The sequence below is a fragment of the Geotrypetes seraphini genome, chromosome 13 (genome assembly GCF_902459505.1).
Source record: "Geotrypetes seraphini chromosome 13, aGeoSer1.1, whole genome shotgun sequence".
In the NCBI taxonomy this organism is placed as follows: Eukaryota; Metazoa; Chordata; class Amphibia; order Gymnophiona; family Dermophiidae; genus Geotrypetes; species Geotrypetes seraphini.
Genome location: NC_047096.1, coordinates 61855664 through 61874260, shown reverse-complemented (window position 1 = coordinate 61874260; position 18597 = coordinate 61855664). Strand labels below are relative to the sequence as shown.

The following is an 18597-nucleotide window of genomic DNA, read 5'->3' as shown; positions in this document are numbered from 1 at the left end:
TAAATTAGCAGGTAAGAACCTAATTTCTCCTTTCTCTCTTCTCTATTTCAGGTTCAGCAACGGAGGCAAGAACTGGAGCACGTGCTTGGAATCCGTCTCACCTAATGCTCCAGCTGCTCCTTTCACAGTTTTTCTTCTTTCTCCATTTGCACATTACAGTGCCTTAACTTTACGGTACATATGCTGGAAGACTTCAGTATAGCACTTGCACAAAATCAAGCCATTCCTCAAAAGGATTGCAGAGCCATTGGTGGGTGCAGGTATTGCAGTGGAACCACCCAGCTGCACTTACACACACAGCCTTTCCCCCCACCCCCCTCTCCCCCAATGTCTTTTAATGCTGGAATTTCTCACTTAGAGATCAAATCCCTGCTCATTGCAAAGATGAGTTATTCGTAGGATTCCTCCATATCATATGAAGTGTCTGTATGTAATATCCATCCCTCAGCCAGTACCTGTTTTGCTCCTCCTTATTTCTCACATATATCAGTATGAAAGTAAAGACCTGAGTCTCTTATGTGTTATAGTGCCCCGTCTTGCATAATACTATAATGCAGAGGAGGCACTTAGGGCTCCTTTACTAAGGTGTGCTACCATTTTTAGCACACACTGCTTTGCCGCGCGTGCTAACCCTGCGCCAAGAACTAACGCCAGCTCAATGCTGGCGTTAGCGTCTAGCATGCGTGCTAAAACAGCTAGCGCACCTTAGTAAAAGGAATCCTTAGTTCATCATGGAAATGAGCCTATCTTCAGAAGATATTCTCCTTCTTAAAAGGGTAAAAATACAAGTGCCAGACTATTCCCAACCCTAATTAGAAAGGGTGTGTTGGCTGCAGTTCTTTTTCTAGATAGTGCAGGTCAAGCCACAGCTAAGCATAATACTTAGTGGCAAAACTTCAATTGTTATTTGTTAGCAGCCTGTGATCCAGCCCTAGCACACTTGTGATAGTAATGATGCTATTGCAGCCTAGCCTCAAGCTACCTCCAGAATGTTTGTGGAAGCTATGGTGCGATAGTATATCTGGCAGCAGAGATCTCTGAGCAAACAGGCCAGAGACTAGCACACAGGTCATTTGATGGCATCAACTGCTGCCGTCAGAAGTTAAGTATCATCCTTGACAGGAAGTGATCCTGGATTCTCCCAGATGAACTGAAAAGTCTAAACAACTTCAGGAGCCCAAACTGAAGGGAGAATTAATGTGCATCTCATTAAATTTTTTCCCATTAACTTATTCCATTTGACTCCTCTACCCTTTGTTTCATCTGCAGCCACTGAGCCACTTCCCTGTGCTATGACTGGAACAGCCTATTGGCTTCATCCATTTTACCGACTAATACGGTCCCCTGGAATAACCACTTCTCTGGTATTAAGAAAAATCATTCACATGATTTCTTAGACGAGCTGGAAACTCAACTGTTTAACAGCTGCCAGCATGCCTGTCCCTCCTTTCCTGCATGCATCAGTATGCCTTTATAAGATGTTTGACACAGGCAGTGTTGAACTCATGGTTTTGCTCATGTATGTTTTATTAGCATCCTTCCTACTAGTGCTGTTGACAGGGGGAGGACTCCAATATACCCCAAAATCTCCTAGGACCCACATGGGTTGGGTATGCCTGAGGGCTGAAGCAGTTTTCATATGTATAATGTGCTGTTTTAAGCCAGTGGAGATGAAATTTTAGTGCTAATTTCAAAGTGTTTCTGTACTTGCTTGGAATAATATGGGGCTCATTTTCAAAGCATTTAAGACACACAGAGTACCAAGTAACCTATGGAACTTTGAAAATATGCCTCTTTATATCTGCCAGTTAGGGTTATGGTTGATCCAGTCATGAGGTGAGGAGTGAGATACTGAGCTGATTCTATAATTTTTCAACATTCCTCAGTCTTGGGATGTTCCTTACGGACTGCTTATGGAATCCTTAAATGCTGCCAATTCTTTTAAGCCTTTTGGGCCTAGCTGGTCATTTATTACTTTCCATAAAAGGTTTCTTCTTTTGTTAACACTTTATAGTTTGCACTATATTTTTGTAACCAGGTTTTATAAGGAAAGAAAGCCTTTCTAATTCAGGGGGTTTTGTTTGTATTGTGACATGTTTTTTCTACATTGCTGTAACATTTTGTTTTAATCTCTACAGTGGGTTGTTACTCCAACCTTAAAAAAAAGTGCATATTGGACCTGTACATTTCTTTAGGCTCCTTTTGCATTTCCAGTGTAACTGGAACCAGCCTCTGTTGGGCTATGAATCTTCAATTAAATTACTTTGACAATTTGTCTTCATTTTTAAGCCCTCATCTAGGCCAGCTATTGCATTGACCAGTTCTTAAAGAACCTGAAATGTTGATCTGACCAGCAAGAGGCACGGTTGTGCAATGGCTAGGATTTTTATTCCTTGAGGCTCTGAAAGCTGCCTCCACAGCAGCCGAACCAGCCAATGAAACAGAAGCCAGACTTGGAAAAAGCTGCATGCCAGCATTATTACTGAGCCTTCAAGTCTGGTAACTAATGCTTCTTTCTTGAAAACCTCCATGACAATAGGAATTCATTTTCAACCACAGCAAACACCAATAAATGTCTAGTTTTATGTACTGTTTAGTTTCAGGTCAATATTTAAACACTATGGTCTGTGTTTTAAGCACCAGCCACAGAATTTATTCTTGGACATTCGCTACTATCCAGATATAATTAGAGCAACAATTTTTATATCCTAACTTCATCCCCTGCTATCCAGGTACCTTACCATTTGTCCTGGCACTATCCATATATTACCAAGGTGATATGTAAGGCTATTCAGTGGCACTATCCAGACAATGCTGGCAATTATCCATGGCCAAAGCCCTTTAGTTGCATAACAATGGCTGTTATTGGGATACATAGCTTTCAGTATTGACAAGCTTGTTTTACAAAGGCAAAAGAGGGGCAACCCACCACCAAGATATTTTGGCTCTTCCAGGCACTTGTCCTAGTACCCGATGGGCCTTGGTCTAAGTCATCATGGCTGTTTTTATGTTCTAGTAATAGAATGCTGGATCAACGTTGGCAAACCTTTGCTCCAGATTGAGACAGAAGCAGCAAATAGTGCTAAGAACTTGTTTGCTATATTAGGTAGCGCTAAACATTTTCCTTGGCAATGATTGATTAAGTAGACAAAGCTTTTCAGCTCTAGTAGATTGCTGTTATAAGTGGCAGGATCTCTGTATCTATTAAACCAAATGTAAGAGATCAGTTCCAGACCACTTTGTATTGAGAACTGCCAGCCCATGAATGAAGCGGGTCTTCTGTTTTTGCTAGGGGCTAGCACCTGCTCTGGTAACTAGTCAGATTTAGCTACGCTATGCTGTATATCTTAGGCTCAAGAGCAGAAGAAAAGTTTCACATCAGCTTGTATCAATGGGAAGTCTTGGGTGAATAGACCACTATTTTATTGAGTGATACAAAATAGCTTCCCTGAGGACAGGCCCACTTGAAGATGGTAAAGTCTTTAGATTACGGATTTTGGGACCTTTTTCTTTGATTTGTTGACTAAGCTTTGGTAACCATGTTATCCCTTTCAGTTCCAGATGTATCCTATTTGGTCCCTGTTCTTGCTATGGGTTTGCTCTCCTACTGCAACAGCTATGTATAGCTGAAATCCCAGAACTGGCTGAGCCTGTTCCTGCTGGCTTACAACCAGCACAAAAGTGAGGGGTGCCCTGTCAAAAATAAGGCCTGATCCTCCTCTCTGAGGATCTGGATGTGAAATTGCTGAAGGATGTCCCTCTTGCCTAGACATAAAAACTGATTACTTGGGGAGCATTGTTTCAGGAAAAAATTAAAGCCACACTAATTCTCTAGCAGATACAGCAAAAACTACACCAATAAATGCATTTTGATTCCAAGTAAGGGTGACCATTTTGCACTACCTTAAATGGAGGTATACATAATCTCAAAGAGCAGTTTGAGCCAGGCCTTGTTTGTTTCCAAAACCAGGGTTTATGCTTAATAAAGCACCTGAAATCTGAAAAGAGGGTAAAAATACTGGAAATATTACTAGGAGTTAGAGAATCTCCTAGTAAACACCATTCAGAAATTTCTGATCTGCATAAACCCCCCAGATTCATGAAAGTACCCAAATAGGTAAGATAATTACAAAATTGATTTCAGCTTTATAAAATGTAGAATGACGGGACATACAGAATCCACCCAATATTGAGCAGCTCATCTGGATAAAAGCATCTCATTTATATGCCACTCACTGGAGCCATGCCTAGATTTTCAGCAGCATTATTCAGAGAGCAAAGAGCATCCATAGCCAGATAACCAGACTTCTTTGCTTTCCTAAGTTTTAAAAAGGTTGTTATCAGGATACCAGTGGAGGTGGGCACTTTTGTGCTTGGATTATCTTCCTCCTTGCTTGTTGTAGTTGTAAAATGCTCTACCTTTTGAGTGGTATATTGAATGTCCATTTATAAAATACATTAAGGCCAGTCTTTAAGGAACACCAATCGCAGAGTTTGAATTTTGACCCAAATTGTTGCAGGTTTTAAAGGTTGTTTTCTTAAACATTATATGTTAGCCCAAAGTACATCATGTTCAGATGTAGGTTCTCACACACAAGTGTGAGTTTGAAACATTCTTTGGGTTTTCTCTTCTCTTTTAAATGTTCCTACTTAAAACAAACCAATATTTGCAAAAATAAATCCTTCACTGGAGAGAGAATAGGTGGGGAAACCAGCTGATTGTAGATACTGATCTTAACAAGCACCTCTTTCTGAGGGATGTACAGTAGGATGCTGATTATCTGGATGTCCAACGGATTGCTTCCGTTCTTATTTGATTAAATTTTCGTATCATAAATAGTTTGGTTGTACCTAAACCGTGAAGCCAGTCTTAGGGTCCAGGAGCCTTCTGCTCAGATGTGACAGTGCCGGCACAACAAGAATCTAAAAAATGCCAAAACAAAGCTCCATCACAGGAAAATCGCTGCAACCCCAAGCAGCCTGCCAAAAACACCTTCCCAGATCGGAGCAACCTCACCGGCCTCACACCCTGACATAGATACAAAATTTTACAAACCTAACCCCAAGCTACTTTTTTCCAAAACAGTCTAGCTGGTTTTCAACCACCACCTTACTACTCCAAGCCCCCCAAAACTCCTCACAACCCCCTTTTACTGTTCTACCAACCAATCATCCTTCCATTTGCAATTTCCCTCCCTTTCCCATTTCTCTCATCCAAACTGCATACTACCAACCTATCATCCCCTAAGTGCACTTACGTATTACCTAACCCTCATATCCACACACTCCAAAAGGAATGTCCAGTCATCTAGACTTTTTGTTAGCCAGCCTACTCTCTGCCGAGGTTAGTCCCAGTAATTGGCATCCTACATGCACTGCAGGTCATATATCTGGAGAGCAGGAATGCTTGTATTTTGGGCTGATAAGCATTAACATTACACCCACTCTAGAAGTGGTATAAAATGTCCATGCTTTTAAACATTATTTTTGTAGGATTTGTGGTATTGTTTCATGAAGATACATAGGCGCTTACATGTCTTTATAAAAATAGGTGCTCTCTTACATATTAACCTAGGTAACCTATTATCAAATTGTCCTCTTTGGGGCCATATGCATTCTCAAGTTCAGCAACTTGTAAGTTGGAAAACCTGCAAGCTCTTCCTCAACAGAAGAGTTATCAGTGCTGCTGGCTATAGGTTTCATAGGAATCGGTCATAGCTTTCCTATTTTATCAGTCCAGTGATGCAAAGAGACAGCAGAAAGCTTCAGCTGGATTCCCTTTTCCTCTCTCCAGTGATACTTTCTCCTTCCAGAGTGCCTTTAAGAGTTTTGTGCTGTTGCCAAAAATTCAGTTTTTGCCTGTTAGAATTAATTCTTTGGGTGTGGTGTTTACATATTTGCAAGATTTAAAAAAAAAAAAAAAATTGTTTTTACAATATTGGGAACAAGGTTTGAATTTAGCCCTGTCTTGAGCTTTGCTGTTATATAACATTGCAGGAAATTGTTTCTGGTGTTTCCAAATAAATTGCAAAACCAAATTCACATCTTGTCTTTTTTTTTAAGTTTGGGTTATTTCTGATTCAAAATAAAATACAATCTAGATTTATATAAACTGTTTGGCCTGGAAAGCCTTAAGTCAGAGATTTCAACATGTGGATCTGATCCTCTACACACTTCATGTTCTCTAGTACCTGGTAAAATATCACATCTGAAATGTAACATGCAGACATTAGTTTTGATAGATATTTCAGCCTTCGGTGGTCAGTGACTGCTGCAGGCAGAATGTGACCTGAGTATTTAATGCCAGTCCCAATTTAGGCAGCAGCACTGGTTCTCAGTTAGTTATCTAGGTACTAGCAGTGCTTGAAAAACTTCTGGGTCCCCCCCAGAACAAATCATATAGTGCTGCACCAGTCTCTCTGGATTTGCAGTGACACTTACCATTATGTAACACTAAAATCTAGGGAGCACCTTGGTTAAGAAGTTTAGGCCCCTTGGTTTTATTTTAGAAAGCCCTGAAAACTTTCTTGTTTGCTAAGCATTTTGGAAACTAATTATCTTAATTTAGATTTCCTTCTTTTGTTTCTCTGTATTATGTTTTCATACCTGTTAACCGAGCTGAGCTCCTTTTGGTTAATGACCCAGTCTATAAAACTAAGTTTTAGTTTGAGAATCCTCTGCTACCTGTTTACCTCCCATTAAATATCAGCCCCTATAAGTGCTGCAAATACAGCACTGCAGCAGAAATGAAACTAGGCTAGACTTTAATCTTTCATCATAGTCTGTTTTATATAACTTTAATCCAAACACTTTATACTACCGATGGATGAATTCTCCATACTGCAAGGAAAGTAATTTTCAGTGTCACATTAGGCAAAGTAGAGAAAGAAGAAAATTTATAATGGAGTCATTCCATGTCAAGTGGTCCAATATTTAAAAAAAGCATCCAACTTGACCTCCAAATTGAATAAAATTGTGCGTAGATGTTCCCTATAGCTTCAAATGAAGCCATGTAAAAGTTTTCAGTTTGGTTTCAGACCTAGAGGCTGTCTATTGTATGTTAAAATGTACAGTGCTGCGTAAACCTTTTCAGTGCTATAGAAATATTAAATAGTAGTAGTAAAAGTCCTGTGCTCTGTATAACCCAAAATAGCAACTTTGTCTACCCACTACAGCCCAACAAAGCTAAGAGAATTGACATTTTGGGAATTAATACAATCCCTACTACTAACCTAATATGCTAAATTTGCCACTTTTTGGTTTTTTTTATGTTATAGGGCCATATTATTTAGTTCACCTTTCTCTTCACTAGTTTATTTTGTTTGATTAGTCTCACTGGCCCCTGCACAAGTGGATCATTTTCACTGAACGTTTGACATCACATTTCACTTTTTTATTTTATAGAGTTCATTACCACACCTTCTTTTTGTGATTACCACCATTTGTCCTTTCATTTCATCTCACACAGTAATTCATCATTCACACATTCATTTTTATTACATGTACCCCACCACTTATTCTCGGTTATTTTAAATACATTTTTAAATCTTTTCTCTTTCCATTTTGTAGGACCCCATAAGACCCCTGAGGAAGGCATTTTTATTTTGTTAAAACACGGCCTAGGTTAGGTCATTTGTATTTTATACATTATTTGGGTTTTATCTTGTGAGTCACTTGTGATTGTATATAACTTTTGTGGAAGTTATTTGGATGCTTATTACAAACTGGTACATCTGATCATCTTTCCACAATCTTTTTGTTGTTTTCCTGCTTAAGAGTTTGGAATGTAACATTAGTTTACCTTCCCTGTTATGAGCCAGCAAAAAAATGTTAGAAAACAAAATTTAATGCCCACTTTGACTCCTTCATTGCTCTGGACCTGTATTTCGATTTAGGTCATAATTGTTCCAGCAGTCATGGCATATGGCATGCACACAGAATTTGCATTATGAAGCTTTGCAGCCAATTGGAAGCAAAGATATAATTACACAGAAATATTAGTGTTTAATTCAAATTTGGACATTTTTGGGTGCAAATACCTCAACTGTACACCAAATTTTTTAATATCACTTGAATGAGCATCTTTTTTGCTACAAAAGCCATTCTGTTTTGTATTTGACCCAGCCTTGCTTTGGTCAAAAATGATTAGGTCTCAAATGCATGCATTATTCACATGTGTATACATGCAGGGTCATGTATACACATGTGAATAATGCCTACACCACTTGACATGGAATGACGACCAAATGGCAACTTTTCAGCTTCTCCAATACCTTTAAACTGGCTCATGCATCAGCCAGCATCCTGTAGAGACAATGAAGTGATGCTTCAGTTGAGGAAATCGTGGCTTGTATTAGTGTCAAGGCACCAAAAGTTCAGAACTGTATTAAATTTGAATTGTCCATCTCTATTGCTGTCCTCAGTGAGTATCACCACATTAATTTACAAGACTTGATTGTGTGGCTGACAACTCATTTTACATAAAAGCTCTCTCCATTTTAGAGATGTCATTACATTTAGGCAACTTACTAGTTCAGCTGAATAAGCTTGGAAAATGGCCATCCTGCCTCTCATTCTCCATCTTCTAGTACAGTGGCGAAGAGGGCAAGGAGGCTCTGTCATCTGCCACTGGCATTATCTGCCCTAGCCAGAATCATATGGCTCTGCTGAAGAAATTTGAGCCACAACAGCCCTGGTAGAATCAGTCATTGTTTAAGTTTTATTAGGATTTTATATACTGCCTATTAAGGTTTTCTAAGCGGTTTTACAATCAGGTACTCAAGCATTTTCCCTATCTGTCCCGGTGGGCTCACAATCTATCTAACGTACCTGGGGCTATGGAGGATTAAGTGACTTGCCCAGGGTTTGAACCCACAACCCCAGGGTGCTAAGGCTGTAGCTATAACCACCGCGCCACACACTCCGTTGTTATAGAGTGAATTGGCTAATTTCAAAGTTTATTTTTCAGTACTACAAGTAAATATGCTAAACTGACAGGATAACCTAACATAGTAACATAGTAGATGACGGCAGATAAAGATCCGAATGGTCCATCCAGTCTGCCCAACCTGATTCAATTTAAATTTTTAATCTTTTCTTCTTAGCTATTGTAGCTCTCCTGAAAGCCAGACCCATTAAAAAAAAATGTAGAGAATCACAAAATCACCACCTTTCCACTTCCAGCCTCTGCCCACAGTAACACAGACACAAAGCAGAATTAAAGAGATTTATTAAAGAAACATCAAAACTTTAAGGCTACATTACTTAACAGTTCAGGAACAAGGAAAATTGGAAGATGAGATGGAACTAGCTTGCATTTATTTCCACAGTTTTTTGATGGACATATTCTTCTCACTATCTTTCTGCATAACCTGTTGAAGAGAAGAGTAATATGAAGTGTACAGCATACTTTTACAGAAGGGGCATCACCTCACACTGCAACACAAACATTTTTCTCTTTTCTTTCTCAAAGTGTCTGTATGCATCTTAACAATGTTTTGAACAAAAATCTCTATATGTCATACGTATGGAAAGTCAGGAATATCTGTCTAAACAGGCCAAGACCAGCTAGGTCTTATCTATGATATTGTTCATGGGTTGTAATAAAGATGAATGATAATAAGGCATAATTCTTAATATACAGTAGGAATTATTAATTTTTTATTATCCATAAATCTACTGTAATCTGGTCAAGATCAGTTATGAGACCTATTATACAGTACAAACGTGCTCATCTCTGATCATGCATGGCCAGCAAATTAAAGGGTTAGCACTGTAGCCTTTAAAAGAATCCACAGTAAAAACCATAATACAAACCCAAAAAACTCTTGGGTAGTCAACCCCATCCTGTGAGATTCTGTGTAGAGAATCTCATTAGTATTTTTTTTTTTTTTTGCTGTACCTCCCAACACTCTGGGCTGGCCTGCAATTCCTCAGTTCATATCAAAGCAAATGGTCAGCCCTAGAGAGGAACCATAAGAGGGAGGGGTACGGGGATACTCCCCGAGAAACAAGTCTGTTCTGCACATATAACACTTAAAAATGAGCCACTGAAACATAGTATAATGAAGTGGACGAACTAGACACATACCCGAGTGCAACCAAGAAGGAAAGACGTATTTCAGCCCCGTCTGAGGCCAAGGCTGAACTAGAGCGCCCACGCTGTCGCTTTCTGGCTCGCATCTTTAGCTGAAGTGAGCTTTCTTGTTGGCCACTAATGCCATCAGATCGAACATTGGAACTCCCAGTGTTGTATAATCATGGTGAATGCCTTCCAGGAATGAGACTACTCCCCTGGATCCTGCATCTGTCTGCTGAGGAAATCAGCTTACATGTCCACTCCCAAAATATATGCTGCCGACAGTGCTAGTAGGTGGGATTCCAGCTAACGAAACTGTAGCCTAGACTCCTGCATAAGCAAGGTACTCTTGGTGCCCCCTTGTCTGTTGTCGTAAGCCACTGCTGTAGCATTGTCCGGGAAAACGACAGCCTTACCATCTAGGCTAGTGGCTAGGCACTGCAGCACCAACCAAATCACGCACAGCTCTAGGCTGTTAATGGATTATTTCTGCTGGGAAGACAACCACCAACCCTGAGCCATTGCAATGCCCTCCCCAACCAAAGAGACGCGTCCATTGTCAGTATTAACCAGGAAGAAATGCAAAGAGGCTCACCCTTTACCAGGGACTCCAACTTGAGCCACCACTCCATGCTGTGGTTTGCCTCGAGCATCCAAGGGCAACACCATCTGGAGAGAGTCTGACTGTGAAGACCAACGGAACAGCAGGGAATGCTGGAGAGGCCAAAGGCGAGCTTCACCCAAAATACGTCCTCCACAGATGCCACCATCAATCCAAGCACTTGCAGATTGAGCCAAGCTGTCAGAGCCTCAAAAGCGAGGACATCCTGAATCTGCTGATGCAACTTTAGTTTGTGTGGCTCTGGAAGAAAGATATGGCCTTCCACCGTGTCAAAGAGGACTCCCAGATACTCCAGGGAATGTGTTGGCACTGAGAACACTTTCAGAAGTTGATCTTCCAACCCAAATCTTGTAGGGGTTGGATAACTCACAGATGTCCTTGGCACCTGGATTAACCAATGGTCTAGGTACAGACGAACCTGTACCTCCTTCTTGCTTCAATGCACTGCCACCATCACCGTGATGAAGGTTTGCAGAGCAGTTGCCAGTCCAAAGGGAAATGCTGTGAACTGAAGTGCCACCCCAGCATGTGAAACCACAGATATCTTCTATGCACTGGAAATATGGGGATATGCAAATAAGCCTCCATGAGATCCATAAAAACCAAAAACTCCCCCAGTGCTACCCAAGCTATGACCAAACACTATTTCCATGTGGAATTGAGGCATCCTGAGAGCTGAATTGACTACCTTGAGATCCAGTATGGGCTTTAATTTCTCAGTCTTTCTTGGACATAAAGTATATGGAGTATCTGCCTGAGCTTGACTCCACAGACGGTACCTGTTGCACAGGCTGCAGAGGAAAGAACCGCATTACCATTGCTCAAACTTTTTCTGCTTTCTCTGTTCGTCTGCTGGTAGAATCCACGAGATCTGGTAGAGGGGATGAGAATTCCGGCTTGTAGCCCTCCCAAATAATGTCCAACACCCACTGGTCTGAACAAATCGTATCCAGGCCTCCCAATGAGCCGAAAGCCACCTGGGATAGATCAGCCTTTCTCCTGGCATCATTGGGATTTCTTGGGGGCCAAAGCTAGATGTGAAGTGGAGTCTGGAGAGTGTCTGGGTCCCCTGAAACATTACCGTGAAGCTGGAAATATCCTTTGCGTAGAAAACACCAATACACTCTGTTGGAGCCATGACCAGCCCTACCAGGGGCCTGCGGTCTACTGTTGGGGACTGACCTAGGCCACGAGAATGTTTAGACTCTTCCCAAACAGCATCTGCCTCTTAAAGGGTAGCCGACTCAAGATGGCTTTAGAGGCAGTATTCCCCAAATTCAGAGCATTCTGTGGACTGATAAAGAAAAAGTCAAGACCTTACTCATAACCCAAAATATGTCAGAGAGCATCCATTACATAATCTATCCCTAACAACAAAAACTGGGGGTAGGCATCCTCCTCCTCCTCTTCTGTGGGAGCCCAACAAAGAGTATGGCAGGCATGGGCCACAAATGAGGCTGTAAGTACTGCTTTCAGCTCCAGTGTCAGCACTTCAAACTGTCTTTTGAGTGCCAAGTCCACCCTGTCATCCAACACATCCTTGAGAACCACCCCACCCTCATTGGAAGAGTGGCGTGTGACTTGTGCTACCAAGGAAACCAGCTGAAATTCCTGAAGTGCCTGAAATTCCTGAGCCAGCAGGTATAACTTAGCCACATCCAGCAAGGTCACCAGTTTGAAAAGACAGCACACCGCTGGGTCCTCTCCCTGGTCCAGGAGCATCAGAGAATCTCGATCCAGACACCCCTGCTGAGATCCGGCAACATCCAAGAGAGGAATCTTCATGAGGGAATAAGGGCATTGAATCCGACCCCAAATCATTCCAGTCTCCCTCCAGGCTGGACCTTGGGCTCGAAAGACTACACATCCCTGGGAGGATGAATATCCTGAGAGGCAAGCAAAACACCCCTTGAGAAACAGAAGCGGAGCCATAAGGATGCTGATAGCTCATATACGTTTCAAACATCAGCCACCAAAAGCAGAGGTAAAGCCCAGCAGGGGCAGACAAGTATTAACCCCTACCAGTTCCCTCTGTCTCCACATGCCACTCCGTGCATGCCTGTGCTTCGCTGAAGAAGGCGAGTTGCTATCCGATTGCTCAAGGGAAGAGGAACCTTGCGACTCCAAGGCCCTACAATGGCCAGAGCAGAATAACTGTAAGGAGCCCATGCCCCCCCTTTACATAGTGCATGGATGCTCCTCAGGTGCTCATCCAGCGCAAATCTGGCACAATCCAGGTGTCAAATGATGCGAGTAGTATATATTTCTCAATTTTGAATAAAATTGAAAAGTTTTTGACGCAAATAGAGGCTTTTAAAATTGGAATTAAAAATCCAAGATGGCCTCCATGGCTACACAAGGCAGCAAGGTAAAAATGCCAAAATCACAGAGAAGGTTTTTTTGGAGGGAGGGAATCCAAAGACTTACCTCAAACCCCCAAAACTGGGAATTAGAGACCCCCCCAAATGTGCCCTATAGACAAAGGCTCAGTACTCACACAATGCAGGTGGTGCTATGCCTCCTTCAGACAAACTGGAAAGTGGTGAAAACTTACTGCCTCAGGCAAGCATAAAAAAATTGCTAAAAAAGAACTGCTTGTATTTCTGGCTGTTACTTAGACCAAGTTAGAGCCTGAATCCCTAAACTCTACAGCTATTCACTCTTTGGGTGGATAGAGGGGATGGCAGCCAGCACCCGATAAAGTCCCAGGGGCTGACACAGGTGCCACTCAGCTTCAAGAACATTCGCAGACCACAAAAGAAATGTGTCCCACAACACGTTCCTCATATCTTAAGTCAAGAATGGACCTCACCTATACCACTAATCTGCCAGCTAAAGTGCAACACCCCTCCCCCACCTATATTACAGTTTTATTTTGAGGGCATATAGAACAGGAACTCCATAAAGCACATTTAGTCCGCTATTGAGACAGACATGGAGGAAGCCACTACTTGCCCTGGGATTGATAGCATGGAATATTACTATTTGGGTTTCTGCCAGGTAATTGTTACCTGGATTGGCCACTGTTAGAAACAGCAAACTGGGAAGATGGAGCATCGGTCTGATCCAATATGACTATTCTAATGTAATGACTGATACAGTACCTTGGCTACAGCCATCTCAAAGTCTTCCTGCGTAACATGGACACGTCTTTCTCTCAACGCATACATCCCAGCTTCTGTGCATACACCCTAAGAGATACAAGTACATGTTAGTAGTAGACTAAACCCAGTGCTGGATAAAGATAAATTTGATGGAAGTGCAATTCTGTCCTTAACAATTCATTAACAAAAGACTGGAAAAATATTTAAACATCAGCATATCATTTCTAAGAGCCGGTTAGCTATGATTAACTTTGGCTCCCAAGTGCTACAAGAAAATCTAGTTTGAAGGACTGCCTAACTGTAAAATGATGCAAATAAACTTGGATTTTAATTCAACTCTATGCAAATAAATTTTAAAAATTTACTGTGGAAATCCTGAAAACTAGCCCTCTATGTGAAAACTGAGACTCAGAATTTGCATCTGAGGGAAGCACAAATTGATGCCCCTTTTCCCATGCCTCCTCAAGGGACTTCTCTTCCTGCACTCCACTCCATCTCTTCCTATGGAGCACCTCTGTCAAAAGATACAGTAAAACCTTGGTTTGCGAGCATAAGTCGTTCCAGAAGCATGCTTGTAATCCAAAGCACTCGTATATCAAAGCGAATTTCCCCATAGGAAATAATGGAAACTCAGACGATTCATTCCACAACCCAAAACCTATATGAACTTGTATTGTAAGACCTCGCTCGTTTAGAACATTCAGCGTCAGACAGAGAAGAACCATCGGCTCAGTTGTGATGATGTGACGCGTGTATACTGTATGTACTCGTATTGCAAGACTTTTTGAATCGGCAAATCAGGCAGCACTAGTCAGAACCCAAGAAAAAGATCTAGGTGCTATTGTAGAGAATACACAGAACCTTCCACTTGATGTGCAACAGTAGCCAAAAAAATCAAAACAGGATACTAGGAATTATTAGTAAAGAGATGGTGAATAAGACCAAGAATATTATAATGCCTCACCTCACCTCACCTCAAGTGTTGTGTTCAATTCTAATCGCTGTATCTCAAAAGATATAGCAGAATTAGAAAATGTTCAAAGAGAGACCAAAATGATAAAGGGGATGAACTCTTCTTATATGGGGAAAGGCTAAAAAGGTTAGGCTCTTCAGCTTGAAAATAAATAAATAAAGACAGCAGGGGGGGATACGATTTGAATTCTAAAAATCCTGAGTAATGTAGAGCGGGTAAAAGTGACTTGATTTTTTTACTCTTTCAAAAATTACAAAGACTAGGGGACAGTGAATGAAGTTACATGGAAATACCTTTAACACAAATAGAAAGAAATATTTTTTCACTCAAAGAATAGTTAAAATTCTGGAACCTGTTGCTGGAGGATGTGGTAACAGCAGTTGTATAGCTGGGTTTAAAAAAAAGTTTGGACAAATTCCTGGAGGAAAAGTTCATAGTCTTCCACGGGGAAAGCCTCTACTTGCCCTGGAATTGATAGCATGGAACTTTGCTACTCTCTGCTCTGGCTTTCTGCTGGGTATTTGTGACCTGGACTGGCCACTTTTGAAAACAGGATATTGAGCTAGTTGTACCATTGGTCTGACCTAGTATGGCTATTCTTATACTAAACTAAAACTTAAGTTTATATACCGTGTCTTCTCTATAAAAATAAAGCTCGACTCGGTTTATAATAGATAAAAATGGAAATGAAAAATGAAGGAGAAAGATTTTACAATTAGAAAATAACCAAGTTTTTAGATGTTTACAAAATATTTGAAGAGAGTCTAGATCTCTCAACCACAGATGAATATTGTTCCATAATTCAGTTATTTTGAAAGATAGAGATTTCCCCAAGCACAGTCTTATTCTTCCTTAGGGTGGCTATGTGGTCATCACTGCATTCCTTTTCTGGCACTATTGCCTAGATGGGCAGACTCATCTGAATGCAGACTTTGGCAGAGAATATGCTGGTGAAAGGTTTGTCTAGTCCCTGGCTATAGGGAATATGGCACTGGTTCTGCCCACACACTTGGTCTGGAGGGATGCCAGAATGAAGAAATTAGATCTTACATGCTAATTTTCTTTCCTTTACTACTGCCCATAGTAAAAACGGGTCACTATGGATTTCCAGCTACAGAGCTGGTGGGCTTAGTTTCATTTATCTCCATCTCCTAAGTCTACAACAGTACCCAGGGGGTATGCGGGCTGCCGCCAGGGATCTCTCCCTGCCTCTCGCCGGGAATCCCTGCCTGTGTGGAACAGTCTCCCCAGAAGAGGTGGTAGAAACAGAGACTGTGTCTGAATTCAAGAGGGCCTGGGATCGGCACGTGGGATCTCAGAAAGAGAAAGAGATAATGGTTCCTGTGGATGGGCAGAGTAGATGCTGTCATGTTTCTATTACTATTATTATGGGGGTGGAGTCAGGGGTGGAGTTTGGGAGGGGTACTCAGTTGGTATTTGTTAGGCTTAGGAGGTACTTGGTTTGAAAAAGTTGAGAAACACTTGTCTACAACATGCTGTATATTGCAGAATGGTTGCTAGATTTTTTTGTTGCGAGTTGATCCTTGGTTGAAAAGGGGCTGTTTAATAGTTTATCAACTACTATTAAATGATCTTGCTTGTGCAGAAAATGCTGACTGGCTGTGGGCCAACATTTGACGCTAGTAGTTGTCAAGTCTCTATCTGCTGGTAGAGTTCATATGCCCATGTCAGGAGTGATCTGGAAGAACTAAAGAAAAGAATATGAATATGTACACTCTAATTTCTCATCTTCAAGCAGTATGAGGAAAGGTGAGGGGGGGGGGGGAGCCATGGCCGTGCTCAGTTGTGGATGATGAAAACAGATTTTAGTGAGCCTGCATGGATGTCTCTCCACCCGGTCAAAGAGATTTCTCTGAGCTGAAGGAAAGCTCCAACATGCTGGCTATGTTGAGGTCAACACAAATTGTGTCTGCAGAGAATTTTACAAATGTGCACATTAAATGAGGTTGATGGGTTTCTTTTTTTTTGTGGGGGGGTCTGGGAGGTCCTTCAAAGTATATATGTAGGTGGTACCTCAGTTTTTATGCCCTGGTACTTACTCCTCCTCAAAAGTCACATATAATCCTGATAATGTTTTGTTTTTCATACTTGAAAGTGGTGATCTGTGACAAATCTGATAAGAAAATTCACCAGCCCCAGGACAGTGTGGCTTTCAGAGAAAGCTTTCTTAATTAAGCTCCACTTTTCTTATGTTTAAATCCCTGCAAGTTGCTCTATGTAAGTAGCACCTTTTCTAAAACTGTTGTTATTTGTAAGTGTATTCCCATTTACACACAATTTATTTTACATATGGCTAAGGTGTTTAAATAAACTGTAAAGTTCATCAAAACAAATGTAATATAAGAAGGAGCCCTGAAGAAGCAAAACATGAAGATTTCCTTGATAGTAGCTGCTGACTCTGGGTGCATAATGTGCTGTCTCTATGTAAACAATGACAATCCTAAGGACTGTTTGCTTACCTTCACCTCTGCTCCCGATGCTCCTGGCATCAGTTCAGCAATTTTACGTAGGTTTATACCCCGTGTGAGGTTCATCTTCCGAGAATGGATCTTCAAAATGTCCAGACGTGCCTAAAGACCACAAACAAACAAGAAATGGCTATTAAGAAACTCAGAGGATTAACATTTGACAACAGTGGGGTCGGGTCAATTACCACTGCAGCTCCTTGTGACCCTGGCCAAATCACTGAATCCTCCATTGCCCCCCAAGGTACAGAAATTAGATTGTGAGACCACCAAGGGCAGAAAAAAAAAAAAAGTACCTGTATATATGTAAGCCACTTTGAATGCACCTACAGAAAAGCGGTTTATCAATTCCATGACCCATTGACCTTTCAGAATGGAAGAACTCCAGTTCCCAAGAGCCACAAACATTCTAATACTAAAGGGATGTATTTACCAGGTCCACAGATAAATCCCCAAGTTATAACATTCAATTTACAAACTGTAAGCATGAAAAATGGCGAGGGGGGGGGGAACGACAAACTTTACCTATGCACAAACAGACCCTGTGAATAAATCTCTCCTCCTCCTCCTCCTCCATCTTACCATTGTTGATTCTGTGAAAGTATAGATGTCTACCTCAACAAGAGAACCAAGGGCACAAGCTTTAAGTAATTCCATCAGCAGTCACTCACCTCTTCATTGGGAGGGGGGAACTCTATCTTCCTGTCAATTCTTCCTGGCCGCAAGAGTGCAGAGTCCAGAATGTCGATCCTGTTTGTGGCCATTATCACCTACAAGCCAAAGGAAGAGCACGAGTCAAATACTGTGGAGAACCAGGATACAAAAATCTACCCAATAATTAGAACAAGGATGTTTATTATTAATCAAGTAGAAGAAAACTTAAAAATAAAACTGTCATCTCATCAGAAAGCTTATCGCTAATCACTGCACAAATTGGCCCTGAACTCATGATATCTCCAATTTGATTCAAAAACTGACAGGTTTATCAGCGATGCCTGTTGAAGAGGCTCATAAGGAGCCTTATTAAGTCCCTTCAGAATAATGTTAAGGTTCAACGACAGGAAAAGTTGTCGCACAGATGGGTGCAACCTGAGCGCTCCCTTCAAAAATCTGGATACGTCTGGGTGCGAAGCCAAAGAATTACTTTCTACTCATGCTCGAAAGCACAAGAGACCTGTCACTTGCACTTTAAGTGATCCCACTACTAGAACCCTTTTCTAGTCCAGTTTGTAGGAATGCCAGGACTACCGAAACTGGAGCTTTAAAGGGCTCCACATTATCCTTGGCACACCAGTACTGAAAAGTCTTCCAAGCCTTCACATAGGCCATGACTG

At 41.3% G+C, this 18597-nt stretch overlaps 2 protein-coding genes across 5 annotated transcripts in view; one reads left to right on the top strand and one right to left on the bottom strand.

Moving 5' to 3' along the window:
• SMARCD2 (SWI/SNF related, matrix associated, actin dependent regulator of chromatin, subfamily d, member 2) overlaps nt 1–5976 on the top strand; it is a 154780-nt gene extending 148804 nt beyond the window's left edge. For all 3 annotated transcript variants that reach the window (XM_033917370.1, XM_033917371.1, XM_033917369.1), the window contains exon 13: nt 52–5976. In XM_033917370.1, coding sequence (XP_033773261.1) covers nt 52–105 — 54 coding nt within the window. In that variant the 3' untranslated portion in view covers nt 106–5976. The remainder of the gene's footprint in view (nt 1–51) is intronic.
• A 3236-nt stretch (nt 5977–9212) lies between these two features.
• Nucleotides 9213–18597, bottom strand: part of PSMC5 (proteasome 26S subunit, ATPase 5) — a 46048-nt gene continuing 36663 nt past the window's right edge. For both annotated transcript variants that reach the window (XM_033918571.1, XM_033918572.1), the window contains 4 exons: nt 17935–18033; nt 17258–17368; nt 13805–13891; nt 9213–9371 (listed from right to left, as the gene is read on the bottom strand). In XM_033918571.1, coding sequence (XP_033774462.1) covers nt 9318–9371; nt 13805–13891; nt 17258–17368; nt 17935–18033 — 351 coding nt within the window. In that variant the 3' untranslated portion in view covers nt 9213–9317. The remainder of the gene's footprint in view (nt 9372–13804; nt 13892–17257; nt 17369–17934; nt 18034–18597) is intronic.